Genomic DNA, 27,425 nt, shown 5'->3' with positions numbered 1-27,425 from the left:
CAGGCTGAGACTGGTTGTGAGCAGGGTGGGGGAACACAAGGCCCCTTCTGTACCCCTAAAATGAGAGGCAGGGCAGTGACCCTTTGCTTTTCCCACACACTCCTCCCGTGGTGCCGTGTCCCTTCCCTCCTGCCCTCGGACCCTTTGGACAAAGGTGCTGGAGACCATTTCCACAGGAACTGCAGGGAGCTGGTTTCTCCAAGCACTAATCCCGGTTCTCCAGATGGTCCCACACGGACCCAGCAGTGCTGTGAGGCAGCTCTGAGCATGAGGAAGGAAAAAACAGATATTTCCTTACCTAGCTGTCATCCCTTCCAAAGGAAAGTTCCTGGAAATACCAGGAGACTGGGGACTTACTTCACGGCAGCAGATGCCATTCACTATCACTCCACACATACGAGTCGAGACCGTATCTCCTCCACAATTTTTATTTTAAATTACAAAGGATGTTGCATACATTGATGAATTTGTATCTGAATAGAAGTGCTAGGGATCAAGGGTGACAGAGTAAACAAAGTCAATAGTTTAATTGTGCCTCTTTTCAAAAAAATAAAACTGCACAACTATTAACCAACATTTAACATTGCAACTCTTAACAGATCATGCTTTGAACAAGGTAAATTTATTTTCTAACAGAGACAAGACTTTCAGTAAGTTTTTCTGAGCTCCAGTTGGAAGTTGATTATAGAATATCAAGGACAGCATTACAATCATGACCCCAAGCATAGGCAGAACAGGATGCCATGTTTCATTTAAAATGCCTTTTTCTTTTTTTGCATCTGCATGTGCCATCAGCCTTAAGAGTTCACCTAACCACAAATACTGAGCAGTAAGTTTTCCTTGGGCATAATATTCTGGGAGGATAGATGATTCCAATCCAAATGTATGAATATTCATCATTATAAGAGAGATTAAAATTATTAAGTTTTCTTACTAGGTTCTGTTTCCTAATCAGAAGATTATGATTGGGTGGCATGTGCTTTTGCCAATACCAAATCCAATCCAGAAGTTTTTCTTGCAGGAGTGAGTGAAGTCACCCAAATTTGACTTAAAAAGATACCCAACTACAAAATACTTTAAACTCCAGAAAAACTCTGACCAGTGATGTTATCTAAAAAGTTTGGAGTTTTATTTCTTTTATGGGGGGAAACAAAAAATGCAAGTGTGGCTTAAAAGAGCTCTGGTTCCACTTTTAGCTCCACAGCTCATCAGAAAGACAATAAATGCAGAGTCAGTATTTGCTCCCGTGGAAGTTAATGGATGTCTAAGAGGCTGAGGATTATAACTCAGAGTGCACACACACCTCCTAGAAGCACTGGGGAGAACACATGGCATATTGTGAAATGTAAGTTGTAGAAGACAGAGATTTTTGTTTGCTGCAAAGAAGATGCAGTCTAAAAGTGCCATCTTTGATTAATGACATTGAAGAATCCCAATTTACACTGGGAGATATTCAAGAGTGGTGTTTTCTCAACAGACTAATGCCCTTAATACAGTTACAAGAAGGATCAGTCACCCAGACAGCAACTGTTTGAAATGTACTTCACACGATCCCTGGGGTAAACAAAATAAACCTCAGCTGTGTGCAAAGCTGTCAACAAGCCAAGACCCCATCTAGCAGCACCCTTCACCAGGTGATTCCAACTGAAGCCTCCAACTTCAAAAGGAAAGAACATCATGATTAGATGCACTCTTGAAACTCAGGTCTCAAGGCCAAATGCAGATCCTGACATTCACGGTCCTGAACTGGGTTGTGCCTCAGCAGAATTTCAGGAAGACGAGCAAGCACAGAACTGCATTTGCTATTTCTGCTGGAGGCAGCTTGGATGCAACCCTTGGAAATTCTCCTGATAAAACCTCTTAGAGCTTTAGAAAAAAACCAGCTATGTTTAAATGATTTATGGAAAAGAAAAGCACATCCAGTCATTACAGTTTGTGAATAAGCTAACTGTTTCATTAATGAAGGCAAATATTAGATAAATATTGGGGGGTTGTCTTTTAAAAATAAACTTTAAACTGACACCTCTATATTTCCAAAGTGTCTGTTTTCTTTTAGGCTAGTTAAAAGACCCTTCATCCATTTTAGGTTGGTTTTTTGTTTGTTTGCTTTTTTAAAAACCCCAACTTTTCCCTGGCCCTCTTAGTATGGAAAAAAGTCAATCTATAAATTAGGAACTGAACACAGCTGAGCCTGACTCTCACATCAGCTTTACAGCAACGCAGCTTTATTAAATCACAATGATTTCAACTGGTATGATAAGAAAATCCAGCCCATCCACACGTAAACATAGCTTTAGCAGTAAGTCTCTCTCATCCCAAAAAACCAAAAAGTACTCACCAAGTATCAGTAAATGTGTTCAATAAACCATAAAAGGAAGCGTTAGCAAAAGGGGTTTCGGGTTTAAAAACACCCTTCAGGAGCACCCCCACGTTTTGCAAGGCCATTCAAAAACTGGTCTTCCATATCAATACAAAAGGACTACTGAGAGAAACTGAAATCAGACCTACCCACACTCGCTTCAGGACGCTTTAATCAGCTCTGATTCCATCTCAGAAGCTTTGACGAGTTCAGAGGGAATGAAAAACATTTAGTTCTAGATGTACAAGTAAGGCACAATATAAAGCCACATCATCATCTGTCATGAAGGGAGGGGGAGGACGAGGGTCATACATGGTACAGCAGAACAAGCAGCCCATCGATTCCAAGTGTGGCACCTACGTTCAGACTGACAAGATCTCGACAAGAGCAGTTATGACAGCATGCTTTTAATATGGAAACAAATCCTAGAGAATCCAGTGTATCAGAAAAAGGAAGAGCTTCTGTTTGTATTAAATCAAAAAATATATCGTTTTTGGATATAGGATTAAAAGTGAATATTCACAATGCCTACACTCAAAAACAAACCAAAAAAACCCAGGACTTCGTTAAGATCCACATACTATGTATGAACACTGAAAATCTTTAGAAAATGGTCTTCTCTAAAGATCACCCAAAAACGCATGCCACAATTGCCAAAAAACAGAACATGTACATTTGTTGGTTTTTATACCCTTATAAGATTTTTGTTTGTGATAAGTATACACTAAATGTATATATTTTAATGACACTAGAGGAAGCAGATTGTTACTGGCATTAAAGTACAACCATTTCTAGACGGTTTAAATGCCACAGAGTCCCCTGGTTAAAATGTAAAGCTGCACAGCTTGCCTATGTCACCTTTATGATAAAGTTAAACCAGCAAAAGGTCTTACATTTACTCTACATTTTACTGCCAGGTTTTTATTTATCTCAAGTATCGCTGCAGCATTCTGACCAGCCCAGAGTTAGCAGCAAGTGGCAGGAATCATATAAAACGCAGTTTCTTTTTTTTTCTTTTTTTTTTCCTCTTTTTTTTTTTTAAACAAAGTGCTTTTCTAAGATATACATACATATAAATAGTTACAAAATAAAGTGTCAACATTAAAAAGCTCAACTATTTCAAAGCTTTAACTTAAAATAATACATAGGAAACACTGAAATGCGAGGGTATGGAACTCACTAAAGATTCAAAGTCTACTTTGAAATGCGAGACCAAAATCATAGTCTGGTTTTCAGACAAAAACAAAAAGCTATAAAGTTGTGTGTTGCCCAGGATTCCCGGACAGTAAAAAAAAGGGGGGCTTTTAAATACCTTGTCAGTTGAATTTGTCACAGAAGTTTTTACCTGATTTCAAACTGCTCTCTCTCAATGTTCAGAGATGCTGCCTCGCCTGCAGGGTTTGGATGGAGCACAGGGACCGCCCATGGGGAAGGGACAACCTCTGTGTGCCAGCCCTGCTCAGACACGGCCTGCACCTCACAGGACACATTCTCTGTCGGGGTTTTAGGGGCCCTGGGCAGCTCCACAAGAACAAGAGGAATACACCAGACCCACTGTGGAAAGCAGCAGCCAACTCTCACCTCGGCCGAACAACAACACAAACGCCTCAAACGAAAACACCCACATTCCACTCAGATTTTGCAAGTCTTAAGTGGATTTACAAAGTTTTGCCTAAATTGCCCTGGGTATTTGTTCAGTCTCTTGTAGGAAAGACTTTCTGTACAGCTCAGTAGTGGTATTTTGGCCTCCTCCTCCCTTTTGAGTCTTCCAAAATATTTAGGTACAAGAAAGCTGTGAGGGTGGCAGGGCCACCACCTTCACCAGCCACTCTTCCTGCACTGTTACCAATTCAGGCTTTTTTCTCTTATAGTACAAGCTTGGATATAAAAATAATCTACTTATAAACAAAAAGGAATCACAGTACAAACAAACTTAGACAAACTAGAAATGAAGTGGAGAAATTCCCCAAAGGGAGTGGGGAGAAAGCCTTCATGGACTTTTGCATTTTTTTTTTCAGCAGCTACATTTGAAAATATTTGGTATTTCTATTCTCAGTAAACAGTGTTTTGTCATCTTTAAATAGGGAGAGAAAGAACAGGGAGGAAAAGGGGGGGGGGTCCATGAAACCAGAGAATGATCTTGCCTTGAGATAAAGGACTTTCTCATCAAAGGCTAAAGCTTTTAATCTGTACGTTAACACTGACTACAAAGCCAACTCTTATTAGCAGAAGAGCAAATAAGAACTTTGTGTTAATATTCCTCAATCATAGAAACTACTGAATTAACAAGAATAAGTCACATATAAGTCTGAAGAAGCTAGTTTCGAAATACCTGTACAAAAATATAAAAGTCTATAAATTTTTTTGTTTTGTTTTGTTTGAAGCCTGTGTTGATCCTTGGAAACATCACATGCATAATAATACATCAACTGGAAAAGTGGCAACTAAGGAATTAGATATTTGTAGCTCTTTTTTTTTTTCCTCTTTACATATATACACGTTACAATAAAAATAATTTTATTTTGGTTGTTTGGTGGAAGTATACTACAACAAGCTAAATACTTTTTTTAAACTTTTTTTTTTAAATTCTCAAAGTCGAAAACTATTTTACCAATAGCTTACTAAAATCCAAATATATTAAAATCTCCTACAGTAAGTGCAGAGAAAAAAGATTTAAAGACTCCAAGACGGCCACCAACTTATCTACCATGGAAGCGAACTACAAGAACAGCAAAATAATATTGTTATGTATGAATGCTCCTTCTGTAGATAATTGGACCCAAACAAAAAAATTCACAGTTCAGTAAGATCCCTAACCCTGACCTTTAATTTTTTTTCTTTTTTTCTTTTGTTTTTACATTCAGTACAGTATCATATAAGCTGTGCAAAACTTTACTTAGACTGGCAGTTCGCCATATCAGTTGCATTTGTCTTTGGTACAAAAATAAACAATCGCATTAATGTGCAAGTATTTGTTTTCTTCCGGCCAAAGTACCGAAATTGAGTTTTCTAGAGCCATCTTTTATACAATACATAGACTCTGTGGCATATATCTACATTTTCAACATATTCCTATATACATTCAAAAATTTTTAAGAGCTGGAACAAATACATTAAAACCTAAAATCTCACCATCTATACAGCTTGGTTTTGCCCCTCAGGGTTTTCTTCATACAAAACTTTACCAGCTTATACTGATAGCTCTCCCCACAAAATACAAGGCACAAAGAATATACTTTTTTTTTCTCTTGCTTGCACAGACATTTAAATACTCTATTAAGCTCAGAAAATTAAAGTCTTATATGGCACACTAGCTCTAATGCTGCGTGTGCTATGTACAAGTTAATGGTTGCAAAGAAAGCTTACTGGTTCTTTTTAAGAACAAGAAAAGAAAATCCAATTATTAAAAAAAAAAAAAAAGAACAAAAAACTCCCTACATCAACAGCTTCACCAAAAAAATGCTTCCTCTTACTTCACTTGGACCATAAACCTGTCACAATGTCTGGCAAATGCTAAAAATTTTCACTAGCCAAACCCACATCTTTGCTTCTAAAACAAAAGTGATATATTCTGGTCCTAGATCATTTGAAAGAGAACTCTCATTTCTGCCCTTGAGCTTAAAGCAGCTTTGAAACTATCTGGTTTATGGTCCAAAAATGCTCTGCAGCATTTTCTACCACGCTGTGATTTGTTTTCCTACACTGTTACTTGAAACCAATGGAACCTACTGGTGAGTGTTTACAGGATGCTAAGCTGACATGCAGACCAGAATGCCATTTACAACGAGGAACTCGACAGCACAGGTGGAACCTGACCCGGGAGCAGCTCAAGTCCTGTCCTAAACTTTTGCCGTGGGTATTCGGAGCCCCACGAGGCCGCCGGTGGGGTCCCCCTCCGCCGTCTTCTCCAGGACCTGGTTCACGAACTCCGACGTCTGTCCAGCTACAGGAAGTCCTGAAAGGGGAGGGCAAGAGAAGCTGCTCTCAGGTCACTGCTCATGGCACATTCCTACAGGTGACACAAAGCCAGGGGACACTTTGGTTGGGACAAGGGAAATCAGGAAAGGGTTCATTCTTTCCTCTGTTTCAGAAATTGTTTGCATTTCAGTGTAGTGAGATCAGAAGGATGGAGCAGCTCTGCTGGGAGGAAAGGCTGGGAGAGTTGGGATTGTTCAGCCTGGAGAAGAGAGGCTTTGGGGTGACCTCAGTGTGGCTTTTTAGTGCCTGAAGGAGCCTACAGGATGGAGAGAGACTTTTTATAAGGGCCTGGAAGGACAGGACAAGGAGGAATGGCTTCACACTGCCAGAGGGCAGGATTAGATGGGATATTGGGAGGAAATCCTTCCCTGGGAGGGTGGGCAGGCCCTGGCACAGGGTGCCCAGAGAAGCTGTGGCTGTCCCTAGATCCCTGGAAGTGTCCAAGGCCAGGCTGGACAGGGCTTGGAGTAGCCTGGGATAGTGGAAGGTGTCCCTGGTGGAATGAGATGAGCTTTGAGGTCTCTTCCAACTCAGGGCATTTATGATTCTATGTCTTCATGGCAAATACATGGAGTTCACTGCTTACCAAGAGTGTCTTTAATAAGTAGGTTCAACTTTTGTTCCATGTTGATTCCTCTGTCATCTTTAGGTACCTGCACCCGATTAACTATTTCTTGTTTAATGGAGTTGATGACAAAGAGTAAATTATCTGCAAAGAAAAAAAAAAAGGATTAGTTTTACAGCACATTGCCCAGGGAGAGAGTCACAGTTATCTACACACAGCTATCTGTAGGTGCCAAAGGTGCCACATCACACGTACTGTAAAATTCAATGGAATAGTTTACATCAAACATTACCAACATTTTCAATAATATTTACAGCACATGCATACATTTACATAATTTCCATCTGCAAAGTAGCTCAACATTGCAGGTAACCCAATTTACATTCACTTTAGTCAATGGACTGGTTTTGTACCAACAGAATTGCTGGGTTTGTACCAACACTTTTCTCTAAGAGCCAGGTTACATCATGGTGCAAAACACAGACTTGTCCAAACAAAAGAAAAATTAAGATGGGAAGAGTTGTATTTACCATATTCCGTGTTGAGACCCCAGAGCTTTACTTTATTGGCTTCATACTGGGCTTTCTTTTTTAGTCTACAAGCCCTGTAGCAAGAAGAGGGGGAAAATTAGAACACTACCAGAAATTGCAGAGTAGTAAGAGCCACATGAATTTACCAACCAAACCTCCCAGAGCTGTGATGCACAAACTCATCCATCCTCACTCACCTTCACTGAAAACACTCTGCCACCTGCATCTGCTCATATTTGACACTTGTGGGTTTTATCACTGTGCCAGCTGTTTGCCCTAAGGACGCCAATACCAGTGGAAACACATCTTTATCTAGGGGACAGACAAACCACAGCTCCCAAGGTGCCAGCTGCCCTGCTTTTTGATAAACTGCTAATTCCCATTTGATAAACTGCAACTCCCATTGCAGGAGCTGCCACATGGAGAAGGATTTCTTCAGGCAAAAATTCTTATTTAGATCTTTATCATTCACTTGTAGCAACCCAAATTTTCTCATCCCTGCAGCTTTACCCAGTGCATACCTGGAAGCCAGCTTGTTCTTCTCTTTCCTTGACCTGGGTCTGGCAGTTAAGGGAAGTTCACTGACGGGTGTCAGGTCACTGATCACCTTATTCAGCTTCCTCAGCTCATTACCAATCTGGAGGAGTTTTCTGGGGTTGGGAGTCAGGTCTTCTACATCAGTCCTCCGTGATTTCTTTGCTGCATACTTTCCTGTTTTAAATACACAGAAAAATGGGTTGGGAAGTGACACAATACATACATAAAGTTGTGAGAAAGCACTCTTAAATAGGCATTTTTTGGGTGCAGTTTAGGCTACTTTGTTCCTGACAGGAGAATGGGCCGGAATCAGGTGATCCCTGTGGCCTCTCACAATAGAAAGAGCATTTCCAGACAAAGAGCTTTGTACAATTCATATTCTATCTAAATCAGATAAGAGCAAATACTGCTGGCCAGGCCACTGGATGTGACAGAGAGCATACACACAACTGTGCTGAAAAATGTATGTCACAAGTTCAAACCCTGTTGTTTTGCTTCAGCTGTAAACTTGTTAACTCATAGTCAGCCAAAATATCCTCCTGCACACTCAATTGGATTAAATTCCCAAATAATCTTATTGCTAAAGCTCTGTACTAAGAAAGAGTGCTGAGGCCTGGTACTGAAACAATCTTCAGTGATGCTGAGATGAAGTGATCCACATAAAGGCTAGTTAACCCCTTTTATTGTATGTATTTGACACTCTTTAAGGCCTGGTTTTGCACTTGACTTAAAGGTCAAGTGTCCAAGTGTCTGGTGGGACTGAGTCCTGCAGGCATGTTTGGTTATTTGTTGTTTAGTAATAAATATAAAATAATGCAATCACAGAACGGCTTGGGTTGGAAGGGACCTTAAACTCATGTTTTTCCACCCCCTGCCATGGGCAGGGACACCTTCCACTAAACCAGGCTGCTCAGAGCTCCATCACGAGAAAGAGCAGTGTTAGGGGCTTTAGGTACTGATATTTCACTACAGGATAAAGAAGCATTTAAAAACTAAGGAGATTTAAAGAAAAAAATGCTTCCTTCTCTGAATAAATCTACAAGTAACAATAAAAAAAATAAATCTTTCAATTTAAGAGAAAAAAGTTAAAAGCAGTAATTTTCAACTCTAAGGGAACATTAACCTTACAACCAGGGAAATTGGTTTAATTTGCTTCTTCAAAGCCAAAACCAAATGGAGCAGCCTAAAAGAGGTCCTGTGACAAGAAAACAAAAATACCCCTAAGAGTGGTTTGTTTTGGGTGATGTTAATCATGTTTGTGGTGCAGTAATTGCTCACTGGGAATAAATCACAGTTATTAGAGCAACTGGTTTAAGTTTCTAAGAGGGCATCTTAAGGAAATAGTTTATTCCCAGAGGAGTAACTGCTTCACTGAGCTGCATTCACAGGGGGAAAACAAGGAGGGAGCAGCAGAGAGAGACAGTTGTGCCTTAGTGCTTGTCCTCAGTTCATACCACAGTCCCCCTGAACTTGGCACCCCAGAGCCCTCCCAGCCTCCTGCTAACACAGGCAGCACTGACAGGAACAGCCACGAGGAGCAAACATCAGTCAAGCCACCCATCCAATATTTACAGTATTGCACTGAGAAAGCTTTGAACTCTCGGGGTTTCCACTGAGAGCCCTTGGAAGTCACAATTCTCAATTCATCCACACTCCTCTGGAAGAAACCACACTCAAAGTCCCTACTGTGTGTTCACTGTGCCTCCCTTGGGCACTGCAGAACGCTGGTAACTGAGCAACAGACTCAGAGTGTTTGAATTTTCACGGCCGAAACACAACTTCCCGGCATTTGCAAGGAGGGGAATTTGGCTACTGGAGGTGTCACAAGGAGAAGATTGTCATTTGTGACCAGGACTCTCTCTTACCATGATGGAGCCCGTTCTTCTGGTACATGTTGCTGGGCAGCGTGTCCCGGTCCCACTCGGATGGCCTCAGCATCCTCTCCTGCTGGGACGGCGTCAGCTGCTCGCTGTACTCCCAGAAGTATCTTCGCTTGCCTCTTTTGCGAGAGGATATTGCAGTCATTTCTTTTAAATCCTCCACAGAATCGTTTTCATACCCTAAAAGGATGCAGGGGGTTGTTTATGTACTGGTGACAGCATTGTTTGTAGCCCTTTAGCAGCGGACTGAGTATTCAAGTTAAGAGCAAAACCACAGACAGATCTGTTCTGCATTATGTAACAGACTTGGTTCCAGCATCAACTGCTCCTGGGTACTTGCCTTAAATCCAGGGACAGACACTGAGCTACTGATGGGGCTTCATTAGTTGAAAAAAACCAAATTATTTATGCATTTAAAGTCCCTTTATGTTGTCTGACCCCCTAAGCTATAGTCCCCCACAATCCCAGCAGTGCCAAGTACAGAGAGCAGATGTTGGACAGTGTTCTCCCATCCTGACAACTTTCTCCATGAACTGGCAGGAACACAACTCTAACTCACCTCCACATTTGACAAAAAGCATGGAAAGAGAAGCAGATAATAAAGATGGATTAGCAAAAGACAACAGAGAAAAAAAATATTCAATTATAGAATACTCTGAGTTGGAAGAGTCCCACAGGACTGAGTCCAAATCCTGCTGTTCCCTGACCTTCAGGGAATAAATCCAACCACTGATCCCCCCGAGGCTGGAGAAAGGGGCTCTGGTATCAGGACAGTGACCAAAGGGCCATCTAAGCTGAAGGGATTTGGACACCCACTGTTCATCCTCTTCTTCCTCATTACTGGGATGAAGAGAAATGATCCACAGTAAAGCTATACAATATTCTGGAGGTGAATTATGATGCACTTGATATGATGAACTGCTCATGAAGGACATGGAAATTGTAATGCCACTGTCCATACCACAGAAATATTTTACCACAACTATGTAAACACAAACCACAGGTTTTCAAACCCCAGATATGCTTTAGAAAATAAAGCTAACCTATACTAAGGTTAAAAAAAAAAAAAATCTCAAACCATTGCACTGCCTTTTATATAAAATGCTAATAGTTTACATTTACTTAAGAAAGGAACATTTCTGAACATCACATACTCTGATGGAGCTTAAGGAAAAGCCACCCATGTATGGACTGCAGGCTTAGCTAGCCCTGACCCCATATGCTTCAGCTCTGCTTCATCTTCCACCAGCACAAAGAACACTTTCTTCCTTTTGAAATAGTCCATTCAATTAGTCTGTTTGCACTTGAAAAACCAGTTGAAAGAGGAAAAACAAACTTTCTTGCTTTGGTCTGACTCTCACGTCATAACCCAATGCATGAACAGAAGTCAGGTACACAGAAGGATGAAATCCATCCTGAAGTTCTGTTTCTCATCATTTCATCAACTCATTTACTTTGATTCTCTGGTTTATTGGAAAGACAGGATTTTAAAGGCAAATCAAACAATGAAATATGCTTTATAAAACATGTGTTGTATAGCCAAAATTATTGACAATTTACATTAAATACAGTTTCAAATACCATAAATATTTGTAACTGTAGCTCCATTTTACTCAAATGCTGTTTGACACAAGTATCAAAATACCCTCAAAAAGACCCCTGACTTTCCACCTAAAAAACAAGCTATGTGATTCATTATATAGAAATATACAAATTGAGCCCATCTTCATGATAACACAGAATTAATCCAACCAATGAAAACAAATCTCTGTAAGAGCTGAAGTGGACAAATGTACAACAAGGTTAAAATCAGGACTTCCTGTTTGCTTATTCAAACTGTAATTAAGTTAGCAACTTCAATTACATTGACTTAATACATCCTGCCTTGCAACCCCAACACTGACCTGCTACCATTATGAAGTTACATAAAATAATCCAGTGCAGTGTCCTAACCTAACACACAAACTTGTCCAGCTGCTCTGCACTGTATTTATTCCTCCTCTTAGCAAAGATCACACAGCAGGGCAGGCTTCTAAGAAATCTGAAAGGGTTCCTGTATTTAACTTTGAAGCCCTTCCCAAACCTCTCCTGGAAGTCTTTCTTCACACTGTGGTTTCAGGTTTAAATTCACCAGGGTTAAATGAAGTAGAACAGAGAACAGTGTGCACGTGACTGCTGCATTTTACCAGGTGAAACCCAAAAATAGCCCCACTGAAACAAACCCAGAGAGCTCCTCCTCTTAACCACTTCACCACAGAGACTTCTGGCAAGTCATTTCGAGTGGTTTTCCCCCAGCTGATGGTCCAGGTGCCCAGAGCTGATCTAAAGCAGCTTCTTAAAACAATCTCTGTGTCTCTACGAGCACTTTTTCATTAATCTCTTCTCCAGTGCTACTGACAACTGAATAAATTGCTGCGTTTCCCATTTCTGGAATCTCCTGACTACTTGATGGCAGGAACAGTCATTTAAAAGTCCTTCTACTAAATGAAATAGGAAAAATATACTCAGTAATAGCAAAACCCACCACATTTAAGTGCTAGAAAAGGCCTGGGCTGGTAATTCCCATAATAAACTACCTTTGCAGGGGAACAAAATTGCTAAATCTGTGTCATGGTGATAATAAAAACACTGTTGTCCAAACTTGCCTGAGAGCCAGTCACATTTTTAGCTATTTCTCCTCCACTGTATCTAAATATTTCCTCAGATAACACTTGAAGAAAGCATCTCATTCACTCTAAAAACATACATGAAGAACAAGCAAAAGCAAATCATGTATAAAAACACATGAGAGGGCCAGCAATAACTGGTAGACTTTTGTCCTTTCAGTAAATTACATCCTCACTCAAAATACCAACTGATTTTTCTTTCAGAGCTCTGGAAGGTTTAATTTTCCTGTGCTGTGCCTATTTTTAGATACTTTACCCATAGTATTTACCTTTAGAGGTAAAAAAGCAACACAAAGTACAAGAGTGACATAATTAGAATACCTGGAGATGTTACCTTCTAAAATAGACAAAATATATGATAAAATTTTTAACATCACCACATTTGAGGTGCATGGCTTTAGGCTTCATTCATAGAAGGGTTTGGCAAGCTTGGACAAGCCCAGATCCTCAGTTACTGCTGCAGAATGTGGATTGTTGGTCAGTAAAATAGTTCATTAATTAATTCCACCCGCAGCATTTAACACAACCTCTCTGTTTCATGGATCCCAGGCTTCCAGTGCAACACATCCCCCATGGGCTGCAGAGCTGGAACAGCTGCTCAGGGCCCCAGAAAGCAGAGGGAGTTTGCTCCAGAAGGGAGGAAGAGGCTTTAAAATGCTAATAAAAATGTGTTGTGTGCATGTGAAAGTAACATAAAGGGCATAATGCTTAACGAGTTTAATGCCTACTCAGGAAATCTAATTAGAAAATAATTTCATCTGAGAGTGCATTATGATAAACACTGACAAGCTTTAGGGAAGCTGCTCTTCTCAACAAGAAAAAATTCAGCTGTTTTATCCCCTCAAAGTTACATATTGCCAAATGTCTGAATATTTTAATTCTTTACTACAAGGCATTTATAAGATGTGAATATTGTAATCATTTCTGAAGTGAAATTAATACGTGGTTACAATCCTGACGCTTTCCCTGCCTGTTTTATTTTTATACAATGCTGCTGTGTTGTTACCTTCTAGGTGAAGGTTAGTTCTTATTTCTGCTCTTAAAGCTCCATTTCTGCAGGCAGGAGAGAGGAATTCAGTATCCTCTGAAGACCCACTAAGTGTTACTGCTGAAAACCACCAAGAAATGATTTTATTAGTTTCAGTGGCAGCCATTCTTTGGATTCTGTGGGAAAACTGTACCTGCAAGCAGGACTTAAGTAATTATGAAATCATTTCACTCAGGATATGATTTCATCCTGACAGACTCAACTCTGGATAAATTCACAGCTACAAGAAGTGCTAGAAAGCTCTACACATCCTACCAGAGAGCCACAAAAAAAGAAGGTCACACTTACAGGCAGCTTCTCTAGCCTCAGGCTACAGCTGGGCTTCCTGTATTCTCTATTATTATTTTTGTTGCATGACCACAGTTTATGTAGTTTTTCACCAAACAGGGACACAGAGACCTTGTACACTTTGAATTAATTGCATTTTGCAAAGCACTTAGAAAATGTGGGAGGAGAGTTCACAATTTAAGATCAGTGCTGCTCATCTGTAACTACCAGGAGTTCAAAAGCTTTCCTTCCCACTCAGAGGACAATTCCATCAACCTCCACGTTCCCAAAGCCCGACAATGCTGGTACCTGGTTCTGAGAAGGTATCGCTGATGTCATCGTCCTTATCGTCCTCGTAATCTTCTTCCTCATCATCGTTTTCAGACAGCTCGTGCTCACTGCCAAATCCTTCATCATGGTCCTCGTCTTCAATATCATCCTCATCCTCCTCCTCTTCCTCGGGGTCTGCTTTGGCTGACTGTTCACCCAAAGTGTCTGTTACAAAAAGAGAATAATTGTGCTCTTCTTTCTTCTGCGAGGAGTCCGACACGGACGTGCTGGCGGAAAGACTGCTCTCCCCCACAGCCAGCCCTGGGCTCTCCTGGGGAGGGCTGAGGAGCAGTTCTTGAGTCTCTTTAAAAGGCAAAACAGGAGGTGTGCTGTGACCATGGGGGGACTCGAGTCCTTTTCTCTCTTGTCTCTTTGCTACAGCCCCACAGTAGCAGGTGTTTTCCTTCGCTGCGTCAGTGTGCGCCTGGCTCAGCACGGGCCTGCTCTGCGGTAAGGGGTTGATCTTTACTTTTGCCTTTTTAACATAGTCTTTACATTCAACATGAATGTTCACCTTTTCATTGCTGTACACGTTGGTCTTGACCATGATCTGTGTACTGGAAGCAGGCTGGCTGGCAGGCTTGCTGGCCTTCTGGGCACAGTCCGACAGCGCGGCCTCGGCCTGCACGTTCTTGGAGGAACAGACCGGTGCAGCTGCTCTGCTTGCAATTTTTTTGCCAGGTAACAAAGAATTTAAAGGGTTTTGTTTAACACTAAAGAGCAAATCAGGGTAATAGAGTGAATCTGAGACAGGCTGGGAGTCCTCGCTGTTCAGCTGAGCCAGTGTGGGTGTTTTGCTTATCACCTCTTCATCCTGGTACGGGCTTGAAAAGTCATCAAGGCCCAGGTAATCCACCTCTTTTGTTCCCCAGATGTCACAGCTGGTTAATTTAGTGTACTTAGTTAGGTCTTCACAGTAGGTATCCCACTGCTCCCACTTGGAGGTGAAAGCAGCTTCTTTGTCCAGGATGTCCGTAAAAGACTCCAGGTTCTCGAGCTCTTTGCAGTCCTCCATGAAAAGCAGGTTGTCCCTGGAGCTTTGCTGATAGTCCATTTCTCTGTCCTGTGCACAATAAGAGAAGTTAAAAGTTAATACAAAAAAAGTATCCATCATCTCTTTCCTCTACTTAATCTGGTATGGAGAGCTCAATTCCAGTGAAGTGTGAGAGAATGGTGACACAGGAAGAGACCTCAGCTTTCACCTAAAAGCTTCTTTTGAGGGTCAGAATGGAGTTCAGCTTCTGTGCTTGAGCAACAGATCCTTCTGAAGACACTGCTCTTCCAATGACACTGTATTTCCTGCTATAGCAAACTCATCTGCTCATCAGCAACGAAACCAGTACCAGTATCCATGCATTTAAAATATGAATGACATCACAGGCATCTCTATAATCTAGGTCAATCTTTGCTGTGTTCTTAACAGAATATGCTTGAGTTTACCAGTTCCTGGAAAACCTCATTCTAACAGAACCAATTAATGACCATGAGTGACCTTTCTCCTTTGATGCAGGGAGAAAATAAAAAAGGGAATGCTCACATAAGTAGTTTGTGAGTCAACTTTTATTTTCCTTCCCCTGCATTCACAGCTTGGGTGAAGTAGAACAGAGCAGGGAAGAAATCCTTCCCTCTGAGGCGGGGCAGACCCTGGCACAGGGTGCCCAGAGCAGCTGTGGCTGCCCCTGGATCCCTGGCAGTGTCCAAGGCCAGGTTGGACGGGCTTGGAGCAGCCTGGGATAGTGGAAGGTGTGTTTGAGCCTGTCCCAATGGCCAATGTGAAGAAGTGCCTGCTGAGGAAGTATTACATTTGCTGGACAAGCAGTCTAGCTCTTCCCTAATCAGCAGCCAGCAATAATGAATAATCTTCCAGCATTCTTGCACAAACACCCCTTCATCACTCCAGGAACCTGGTGTTAGTCAAGGAGAGGAAGTTCTGGACACACACAGGTGACCTACCAGTTCATACATGAAGTCTGGATCCGAGCTGCTTGCCAGGAGATCCGTGCTCATCAGAGTCTGCTCTGAAAACAGGTGGCTCCGAAAGGCATCCCCAAAAGGAGGGTCCATTCCACTCACACTGGGCTACAACACAACGGACAGATGTGTCAAAGATGATAGAAAAAGGCACATTTTCATCTTCAACAAACAGAAAGATGTTTTGCTAATCACAGAATGACTGTTTCAGCCAAACAGAAAGAGGATCACCATTTCCTCTTAGTCTCTGAAAGTTTTTACCTCCACAGATAAACCCATCATTCCCCAGAGCCAGAGAATGCTTTAAGAGCAGCTGACAACATGTGGGAACAATCAAAGGACACATTTCTATTCACCCCAGAGCTTCGAGAGCATTCACTGCTGCTTCATTCTTCCCTGTTGGTTTGAAAGTCTTAGGCTTGCCAAGTTTTGGGATATGCTGGCATTTGCAGAGGATGAGGGCCAGTCCTGGCAAGATCTGGGAGTATCAGTAGGCAGGGTCTTCCCCCTAATACAAATCATCCTGTACTAAAGCAGTGTTGACTCTGTTTAGAGCCATTAGAACTCATAAAACTTCCATATAAATTGTAAGGAAAGCAAAATTTATGACAACTGAATGAAGATTGTTACCTCTCTCTCAAGAACGAAGTGAAATTTGGCAGAAAAGCATTATGCAGGATGGCTGGGCATGCAGGGAATGGGCAGCAAGGCCTTCTGCTACATTTAATTCCAGACCTCAATTTCTTTTCTAGACACTCTCACCCTGAGGGTTGGGAAGGGAGAAACACTGTGCTGCTGAAAGTCATTCAGTGTGCTGATGTGTGAATCACTGCAGTAATAAAAGGCTGTTCTGCTCTCCAGGCATCCTCCCTCACCAAGAGACAATTTGGCTGCGGCTTGAACAAATACAGGACCAAGAGCAGCACCACAGCTTCCAGCACAGACCCTACAAAATATACATCCTTTAATATCTTATACATTCTCCCTGCTAGTGCTGGTCAAATTTGTTCTTAAACAGAGGCAAAATTATTTACAGAAGTGAATAAAATCCTAGCAGACTTACCTGAGGCATTTCCAAGCCCAGATTCCCCAAATCCAATTCCAAACTTGTTGTTTTATTCACTTGTAGATTCCTTTCCAGCTTTACTTCAGTCTCAGGGAGTTTACACTATCCATGCAATGAAATTTTTCCTTAGGATAACTTCAGTTCACCCTGATGGAGCTTTTTTATTCGTAGATTTCTGTGCAGAAGAAACACAGCAAACCCCCAAGGAGGTGAGTAATCCTTCATCAACAAGGTGAAAGCTTAAAAAACAGCCAAAGGCAAGAATTTCCCCTGAAAATTGATTTTTCCTCATGCTGGAATGTATAGAAATTTTCTTCCCCTGCCATCTTTCATTGAATGAAAAGCCACAGATGCTACAGAACAGAGTTGCTGCAAAACCATTTTTGGCCAAGTTACATTTTGTTGCCTTTTTTCCTCGCTGCTGAGACCAGCAGCTCTATAGACACACCTGAGAAGAAAACCCTGCCAAATTTGGAACAATAATCAGCACACTGCTGGGTATCCAAGAGAGAGACAACCTTTATGACTAATGTAACAGAGGCAATAAACTCTAAAAATGTCTTAGGCAAAAGTCTCAAAATACAAATTTCAGAACAGGCAAAAATGCTGTTTCAGTGGTATCTTCTCCTTTTCTTCAGGGATGAATCCACCCAGCATCAGATAAGATTACATCAATCACTCACATAGCAACATCTAGTGGTAGAGGATCACAGAAACCATCCAGCAGCAGAGTGGAAGAGACAGATTTCCCCAAGAGAACAAATTAAAAACCGTGCCAAACTCACAGCTGTCTAATAAAATATATTCTCTATTAATTCAAATAAGGCATATGTTGAAATTGGACCGATTTATCTACTGGTAGTTTTACCAGTTTAGGAGTTTCTATAGACCTGCTCTACTTCAGATGTTTGTCTAATGACTCTTCGGAGCTTCATATCCTGCTTATTCCTGCATTTTGAACAGTGTAAGGAAAACCCTCACTCAGCATTGCTCCTAAGTCAGACTTTGGTGCAATCTGCTCAGGCTGTGTTTATTCTCTTCTTTTGAAAAACAAATAGTAAACTCTAAGTGTTCTCCCACAGCTCAGAATCCTCCCCCAGCAGCACATGACAGCATCCCCATGATTATTCCTACTTTCAGATAGTATCTCAGCTAGTTTGTCCTCTTTAGCATATGGACCATCAGACTGTGATAAAAACAGACACTATGCAAAAAAGTCTTTACTTATCAAAATGCCCTGCTTTGCAAATAGCAGCTGGAATATAAAGAACAACAGTTACAGGTCCAGTTACACAGGAGCTCTCAGTTGAACCCTTGCTACTCCTGCCAGAGCGGCTGATCCTCACAGGGGCCTGTGGTGAACGATCCATTTCCTTGCGAGAAAAGCTCCTTTCTGCTCCAAAACCTCCAGGGAACCCTTTACTTTACTCATTTAAAAGCGGCTTTTAAGTGAAGTTGGTGCCTCAGCAATCCCCATCTCCCTTCACCCAGCAAAGGCCACACCACAGCAGGACCGGTCCTCCCCACCTGCAGGCTGGCAGGAGTGACTGAGTCACTTCTCAGCCTCACCTGGGCTAGGAGAAAGGGCCTGTTCTTTACAACAAACACATGATGTTCTCAGACACAAAGAAAGACACAAGAAGGTTATGATCCCAAACACCTGAACACTTTCTTTCCACGCAGATTGATGCTTTTTTCACCAGCACATCAGATTAATACTCTGACAGCACCACCAGACCCCCGCCACCACCTGCGTTCACAAGGAGACTGCCAGAGTTCTCCATGACACAAAGGGGAAAGAAAGGAAACATTTGCTGCTTCTTCACTGGTTATTCTTCGTTGTGTTTTTTGGTAGAACATGGCCCTCAAGCTGTTCCACACACAGCCAGCAAGGGGGGGTGAAACTTCATCTGTACTGACACTGATTTCAGGAACAACCAACCAACACTTCCAGGTGCCAGCTTCTGGATCACTTCCAAATCCTCAAAACGAACATTAAAGGCTAAAATACTTTTACCATCTCAAAGACTGGAGCGATAAACTTCTTGCATTTTGAGAACGCCAGTGCATGTCCTCCCAGGTCAAAGCAGTGTATCAGCTAATCCGATTATTCCTGTAATTCTCTTTATATTTCATTCTTGACATTTTATAATATTAATACTTAAATGTGACTTGAATCCCAGTAGGATCTAGTCAACTATTGCACAACATAGGATTTTTCTTAGTAGCTCTGTGGAGGGGGAAAACATAGTGAAGCCATGAAAAGAAAGACACTGCCTCAGGGAGCTGCACAATCCAGGCATCCTTCATGCTCCCAACAAAGCAGCCCTACTTCCAACTGCTTTCCAAATTTCCCAGAAACATCAAGATCATCATTAAAAGACTCCTGGTGTTTATACTTAACTCCCCAGTGTTTCTACACGAACCGGTAAATAAAGATGTATGGCACAAGTCGGTGACACATATGGAAGCACAGGTGTAAACTTGGAACTTGCTGTGAAGGAAAGTAATTTGTAGGCTGCAGTTAAAGTCCTGTTTTTACAGAATTCATCATTACTGGCACTTTCAGCCCAAGACTGAGTTAGAAAAGAATAGTCCAGCTGTTGTGTTATCGATAATGAATGCAGCTCTGAATGAACTAAAAGAGCTGTGGCAGAGCTCAAGTACAGCAGCACTAAGAATTACCAAAGATAAATATAGCAGGAATTTCTACTTCAGGACAATTTCCATTAATGCCTTCCATCAGCCCTTCCCAAATGCAGAGACACAGGTGGAATACAGAGCCCGAGGCAGCGGGCAGGGTGCCGGCTCCTGTGGCAACAGCCTGCAGGGAAATCACATTAAGGTGATTAAGGAGCCAGGCCCGGAGCTGGTTCTGTGTCTGCAGATCTGAAGTCACATCAGTGCCGAGCTCTGCTCCCGATCCTGCTCCTGGAGGAGGCTCCTTCCTTCACTGGGGCCTGAGGAAGGGCAGAGCACCTACAGCACACATGGAGAGGGACTATTTCCGAGGGCCTGGAGTGACAGGACAAGGGGAATGGCTTCACACTGACAGAGAGTAGGGTTAGACGGGATAGTGGGAAGGAATTCCTCCCTGTGAGGGTGGGCAGGCCCTGGCACAGGGTGCCCAGAGAAGCTGTGGCTGCTCCTGGATCTCTGGAAGTGTCCAAGGCCGGGATGGATGGGGCTTGGAGCAGCCTGGGATAGTGGAAGGTGTCCCTGCCCATGGCAGGGGATTGAAACTAAATCATCTTTAAGGTCCTTTCCAGCCCAAACGATTCCATGATTCTGTGGTCTCAGGAAGAGTTACGTCCATTTAACATTTAAGAATTTGGGCTACTGATGGAGGCATGCACATGTATGCTGGTTAAAATCCCATCAGTCATCAACAAGGAACCAAAGCCTTAGAGTTAACACCTAATTAATCTAAAGACAAATCCTTATTAAAAATAATCCCCTGTATATAATATTTACTTTCTGAAGAGGAACGGTGGTTCCAAGATGCCCGGGAAGACTGAATTTCACTCAGGGGAGCAGAGGGTGCATTACCTGGGGCTACTGCTCTAACCCAGCCCACAGCAGGAGCTCAACTCCGAATATGCAGCACTTAGGACACACAGGCAGCTCCTGTGCATGTGCTGCCTCCCTGGGCCACTAAAACACCCTCCTGCCTCACTACAGCACCTCCAAAGAAGCCCCTAGAAGAGAAAACCCCAAAATGCAGCTTTCAGCCTGGCACCTCAAAGTCTTCCTCGGCCACCTGCGTGAATCATTTGTACTGTGGCTGTAACTAAAGTTGCTATTTCTGGCCCAGTTCAGCTGTGTATTTTGTACCACTGGAAAGGCACATGGAGCGTGGCTGTGCTGTTTTGTTGGCTGCACAGTGCTTATTATCCCAGCAGCTAAATGCCTGCTGTAAGTGCATTACAGGAACAATTACACTTTCGTGATGGTGACTGCATCACACAGCACAGCTTGTCGAAGTCACAATTTTGATGCAGGTATAAAAAAAATAGCTCACAAGAGCCTGCCAGTACTAAACTTAAAAGCTCAGCCTGAAACATTCATGGTCAACTCTGAATTTCAGAGAAAGCACAAAAACTACGCCATGTGCTTGGAAAGAACCATTATGTACCACGCACTGTTCGCTGTATCTGGACATTTTATGAAATACGGGAGTTAGAGATGCAAGAAGTTCTCCTGCATGTCTCTTAAAAACATTTTTTCCTTCCACAGTTCATGCCAACTTGTTTTCTATTATAGAACACTCTCTGCTCAGGGCAGTCTTCACGCTGAGAACGTGCAGACTGCCCGGGGTGGAGTCCATCCCTGGAGGTGTCCAGGGAACGACTGGACCATAGCACTCAGGGCTCTGCTCTGGTTGAGAAGGTGGCAATCAGCCACAGGTTGGACTCGATGGTCTTGGAGGTCTTTTCCAATCTCAATGAGTCTGTATTTTTCTTACTTTTGTTTCTGAATAATGTTCCTTCTTTTTTTTTTTTCTTTCTCCATGATTCTTCAATTATTAGCCAGACTTTTAAAAATTCTTTTACTTTTCTCCCCCAGCACAAAGACACTACGTTCACTAGTATTATTATTATTATTTCACTGCAGTGAAACAGAGAGCAAAGACACTCTTTTAAAATGTCTTCCTGTATTTCCACCCACTGCAATCTCATTCCTGGACTCACCAAAGCAGCCAAGTCCCTCTACTTTCTTGGTGATGGATTTCTATTAAAATGCCAGCATGAGCATCTAAGGCATTATGCTCTTTGCTTTTTCTGTTCTGGAGAGAAAACAACATCTGCTTAAGACCCTCAGACCCTGAGTCTGATGGAGCATTGCCACTTAGAAGAACTAAAGATCCACAGACTGTTTCACTTCTTCTAAGCCTCTTCCCTTCCAGAGAGGGAAACTGTTACTTCACTGTCTCTGTTCCCTTTCCTCCACTGACCATCCCTTCTTCCTCTAGTGTTATTTTTCCAATCCTACTTGCCCACAGCAGACAGATTGCAAGACCTGGAAGTGATACCTCTAAAGAGAAGCTCTGGTCTGCAACCACACACACAACACTACAGGCAGCAGAGCCCATGAGCCCCCAGCACACAGCACTCAGGTACCTCCCGTGCCAACGCCAATTCCCAGCTCTGGGGGTGCTCCAGCTGTGTCAGCAACAGGCAGATCCCACAAACTGATGGAATCACAGTCACAGAATGGTTTGGGTTGGAAGGGGGCTTAAAGATCAACTGGTTCCACTCCCCTGCCATGGGCAGGGACACCTTCCACTGTCCCAGGCTTCTCCAAGCCCTGTCCAACCTGGCCTGGGACACTTCCAGGGATCAGGGGGAGCCACAGCTTCTCTGGGCACCCTGTGCAGGGAACAATTTCTTCCCAACATTCCATCTAAATGTACTCTGTCAGAGTGAAGCCATTCCTCCATGTCCTGTCACTTGTAAAAAGTCCCTCTCTATCTTGTAGCTCCTTCAGGCCCTGCCCCAAAGCTCCTCCTCTCCAGGCTGAACAATCCCAGCTCTCCCAGCCTTTCCTCCCAGCAGAGCTGCTCCATCCCTCGGATCATCCTGGAGCCTCCTCTGGCCTGGCTGCAGCAGCTCCAGCTCCTTCCTGTGCAGGGCCCCAGGGCTGGGGCAGCTCTGCAGGTGGGGTCTCACCTGAGAGGGGCAGAGGGCTGCAATCCCCCCCTGCCCTGCTGCCCACGCCGGGGATCAGCCCAGGGCACGGGGGGCTCAGGGCTGGGGCAGGTCCAGCTCTCACCCACCAGCACCCCCAGGGCCTTCTCCCAGGGCTGCTCCATCTGTGCAGCCCTAGCCCGTGTTTATATCCCAGACTGCGTTGATATTGACCATCATGCAAGAGGCAGAAGCACAAAAAAGTGACTATTTTTTAGACTAACAAACATTCTGCATCAACAAATTTTATAACAACTATGCCCAGATTAACATATTCCTACTAGAAGCGCTTTTCTGTATGTTCTGGAACAAAGACTGAGATTTTATTCTTATTTTAGTGCCAAGAGTGGGATGTGCAACATGTTAAACTTATTAGGACTATATTAACAGACTTCCATTAATTAAAAGCTTGTTAAAGTTAAAATATTCATAGCATAAACCTTTATTAAAATAACACTGCAGAGTTAGGAGAGTTGTTTGCACACGAGAATTAGTAGTAAAACTAACATTTAAAATTGTTTTGAGCCATAGATTTCCTGTGAAGCAGAGTGGGGTGAAAGCAAAGACAAAAAACAAAAGCAAAACTAAACAACAATTTGGTTTCCAGTCTCCAGCAATATTCTACATCCTGACAGGATAGCTGTTCCTACATTTTTTTCTGACAGAGTCTTTCAGACTAAAAGAAAAATTAATTCTGTAGTTTCCAGGAAAAAAAACCAAGAAATAACGCAAGTCTTATGATGTAGGGAATGGTACAGTCTGGTCTACTCTTCATACTGTGAAATTATGATTGTTATACTCTTGTTAGAAATGGGGCATCTGTACCGAATACTTCAAAGCCAGCAGCAAATCTAAAAAATGCATCAGTCAAAATTGCCCAAAAAGTAAAAAAAAAAAAAACCCATGGCTTAAGAGCTTAAAAGCAGAAGGATTTAAAAAAAAATAATCAGGGAAATTATTACAGCAAGGTAGAAACCTTAAATTTACAATCTTCAGAAAACTTTTGGTTTGACTTTTACACCAATGCCAACTCTCAAGCACTTCTCGTGCAGTGCCAAATCTCCTTATCAAGCTTTGATGTTAAAACATTTAGTTAAGCTTCCCAAACCACAGAGCATGGACAGGAGGCCATGGGAATCTAAACCTGTGGGTTCCCTTATTTATCCCACACTCTCGGTCTATTAGTGGGACAAAAGCTTCTGTTTGTTCCCAATTAATTCCTGCTAATGCTGAAGGGACTTCAACCTCTGTCCTTCACAAGGCTGTTTGCCTCTCTCATTATTTAAAAACCACCTGGGGAGGATGCTCGGTGGCCTGATGCCTCTGCTGCAGATTGCTCTTATCAGGGAATACTCCCACCAAACACACAACAATTCCTTCTTGGCTCAGCTAAACTATGGACACTTTTTGAGGTCTCTGTTAGTCGTGCGTCTAAAAAGGAATCTCACCGAGATTGTTTTAGCAGGAAAGGTTTCTTGCAGAAGAATTGTCACACCCAGAGAGGCTCTGGCTGCCCCTGGATCCCTGGAAGTGGCCAAGGCCGGGTTGGATGGGGCTTGGAGCAACCTGGGCTAGTGGAAGGTGTCCCTGCCCATTGAAACTAAATCGTCTTTAAGGTCCCTTCCAACATAAACCATTCTGGGATCCTATAATTTATTTTCCATAGAAACTCTGACTTCTCATTTAAGCTGCCAACAATAAAAATCGATAACATTTCTAAGGCACCTGAGGCTGCTCCTCTATAATTTTTTACTATGAAAACACGTTTAATAATAATCATAATTAACCTTCCCCACAAGGATGCTCGGAAGCGACCTTAGAGGCCTTTTAAACGCAATCTTTAACACATTTAGAAGCGTTTGAAAGACAATACGACAATCTCATCCTGTTTTGCACGTTATGCGGAGCACGATTTCAACAAGTTACCCCTCGAGAGGCAGCAACAGAAAGATCACGATCACTTTAAGTGAGAATCGCACATTTCAGCTGGCAGCTCGGAGTGCTCCAAGCCGTTCAGCCTGTTGCACGGGGAAGGCTGAATAAACACCGTGCGTCTTATACCGAGTGTGACACAGAAATTATCCTGGATACCGGATCCCTTCCAGCAGCCGATGCCCTGAGAAATGCCGTGGGCTGGCAGGGACAGGGGGAGGGCACGGCAGTGATGCCGCGGGCAGGGAATAACGCCCAGGGTGCGGACCCTGGGGACAAAGGGGGAATAATAAAGATTGGGTTTGAGTCGTCGGTGACACGAGGGGGTTTCGGCAACGTGTTCCCGGCTCGGAACCCGCGTGAGCCTGGGCCAGACACGGAGAGGTGTTCGACACCCGTGGGGGGACGCGCTGAGAGCCGTAGGCGGCTCTTGAGGCGGCCCGGGGAACTCACGGATGTTTTATAACCCAAATCTGCGGGGACGGGCTGGGAGCAGGAGACGGGAACGCGTCCCGTCCTCCCCTCAGCGCGGGGAGCGGGACCCCCTGTGCGCGGGCACCGCCCCGGGCCGGTCCCGGCGCCCAGGTGGGACAGCCCCCCCGAGGCAAAGCGCTGCGGAGGGACGGGGCCGCGGGTGGCCCCCGCAGCCACAGCCCCGCGTGGTGCCCGTGTCCCCCCCGTGTCCCCCGGCCCGGCCCTGACCCACTAACACACCTCCGGCCAACATGGCCGCCCCGCCGCCCAGCGCCCAGCGCAGCCTACCCCGGCCGCTGCCGCCCCGCCCTCCGCGCCCGCTCATTGGCCGGCTCCTCCGCCGCGCGCGCTCCCATTGGCCAGCACGCCCGCCGTTCACCCGCCCAGCGGCCCTTTCAAGCTAGGGTGAGGCGACATGTAAACAAACCCCCTCCCGCCGCCCCGGCCGCGGCCCCGCGACCCCCGCGCCCCCCCCGCCGCTCCGGGGCCCCGCCCGGCCGCCCCCGGCCCCACCGCACACCGCCCAGGGGCCCGTGTCCCGCGGGGGGCGGCCCCCGCCCGGCGACCCTCGCCAGGGCTGCGGGCAGCCGGAGCGCACCCGCGCTGCACGGGAGAAGCCCCCTCCCGGGGCCGCGGCTCGCAGCGAACCGCCGTCCCCCCCGCCCTGTCATTACATAAACGCCGCGCCGGAGCGGGGACGGTCCCGTCCCGCCCTGCCCCGCACTCGCAGACCGGTGACCGCTCTCCGCCACCTCTGCCCTGCAGCCCTTGGAGCGGAGCCGCACTCCGGGCACCAACACGCCCGGGCACACAGACCCCGTACGCCCACGGGTCACCCCCGGCCGTCCCGGGCATTCAAACAGGTCGCAAGCGGAGGAGGCGACTACGAGCCCGAAAGGCAGAGGAGTACAGGACCCGCCGAGCCCTCCTCTGCCTTCCCGGGCAGCCCTCCGCCCGCACGGGCAGAGCGGCCGGGCTCCACGGCAGGACGGGGCTTTCCGCTCCCCGGCGCTCGCTGCGAGACTCGCTTTCCTTGTAAAGGCACGGGCCGCTCCTGCCGGGCGGAGGCTGGAGAGGACAACGCCGACAACTCTCCGCTCAGCCCACACTCCGTCCCTGCTGCCCGTTCTCATCGCGCCCACCCCGGCACCGGGCCCCAAAGCTCCGCTGCGGGACCGGACACCCCCCGAGCACCGCTGCTCTCCCGCGGCCCCAGCAGCCACACCCCCTCGGCGGGCGAGCGGAGCGGAGGGGCCGCTGGCCCCATCCCCGTCCCGCTGCCCTCGGCAGCCGGGCGGACACCTCCGCCCCGCTCTCCCTCCCTCCTTGCAGCCCCCTGCCCGGCGACACCGCCTCCTCCCGCCGGACCGCCCGCGCCCCCCGAGCCCCGGCCCCCTCGGTGCCCCGCAGCCCCCCGGAGCGCCGCGGCCTCCGCGAGCCCCTCACTCACCGCGCTCAGCGGGGGCCGCCGCCCCGCGCGCCCCGGCCCGGCCCCTCCATGCGGCCCCGGGTTTGTTTGTTTATGTCCCTTCCTGACGGGTTCCCGGAAATCGCGTGACTCGACCCTCACGTGGCCCGAGGGGGCGGGCGCGCGCGAGAGGCGGGGGGAAGGGGGCCGCGCCGGCCAATGGCCGGGGGCTGTCCCCGTCACGTGACGGCGGAGCGCCGCGCGGGGGGTATTTAAGGCGGGGAGGCGGGTGCCCGCGGGCAGAACGCAGCGGGGCGGCGGCGGCGGCTCCTGCGGCCGGGCCGGGCTGGGCCGGGCCGGGCCGGGCCGGGCTCGCGTCCGACAGCGTGGTGCTGCTCCTCTGCGGCCCTGCGCGCACTTACCCTCTGCATCCATCCATCCATCCATCCATCTTCTACCTGCACATCTGTATTGCCCAACTGTCTTCAGCTACATCCACAACCACCTTTCACAGTGACAGGTGGTAGACACAACTGGAGAAATTATTACTAATAAACATAGTAAAAAATAGACCCAGCCGTTCTTATCTTGCTAGTTGTAAACAATATGTCTTCTAGTTTTTAAAGAAGTTTTTTGCATTTCACCCCATTTCTTCTTTTGCCCCAGAGACTCCATGACGTTTAATTATGGGAACAAGGGAGCAGCCACCCACCTCTGACAACTCAGC

The 27,425-nt window shown here is 45.1% G+C and overlaps 1 protein-coding gene across 4 annotated transcripts; it reads right to left on the bottom strand.

Moving 5' to 3' along the window:
• Positions 1-412: 412 nt before the first annotated feature.
• On the bottom strand, positions 413-26,829 carry CREBRF (CREB3 regulatory factor). 4 transcript variants are annotated; one of them, XM_069028531.1, is made up of 10 exons: positions 26,741-26,829; positions 17,195-17,372; positions 16,762-17,077; positions 16,114-16,239; positions 14,140-15,223; positions 9,835-10,029; positions 7,954-8,143; positions 7,433-7,506; positions 6,924-7,046; positions 413-6,314 (listed from the first exon to the last, which is right to left on the bottom strand). In XM_069028531.1, the coding sequence occupies exons 4-10, from the start codon at positions 16,222-16,224 to the stop codon at positions 6,199-6,201; spliced, it is 1,893 nt and encodes a 630-aa protein (XP_068884632.1). In that variant the 5' UTR covers positions 16,225-16,239; positions 16,762-17,077; positions 17,195-17,372; positions 26,741-26,829; the 3' UTR covers positions 413-6,198. The 4 variants fall into 4 exon arrangements, with proteins under 4 accessions (XP_068884632.1, XP_068884634.1, XP_068884630.1 ...); XM_069028533.1 differs by lacking the exon at positions 16,762-17,077 and adding an exon at positions 13,522-13,623; XM_069028529.1 differs by lacking the exon at positions 16,762-17,077.
• Between the last annotated feature and the right edge of the window lie 596 nt (positions 26,830-27,425).

Source organism: Aphelocoma coerulescens, chromosome 13 (assembly GCF_041296385.1).
Source record: "Aphelocoma coerulescens isolate FSJ_1873_10779 chromosome 13, UR_Acoe_1.0, whole genome shotgun sequence".
Classification (NCBI taxonomy): Eukaryota; Metazoa; Chordata; class Aves; order Passeriformes; family Corvidae; genus Aphelocoma; species Aphelocoma coerulescens.
Note: the sequence above shows the minus strand (reverse complement) of the source record. Positions and strands in the feature narration are given on the sequence as shown.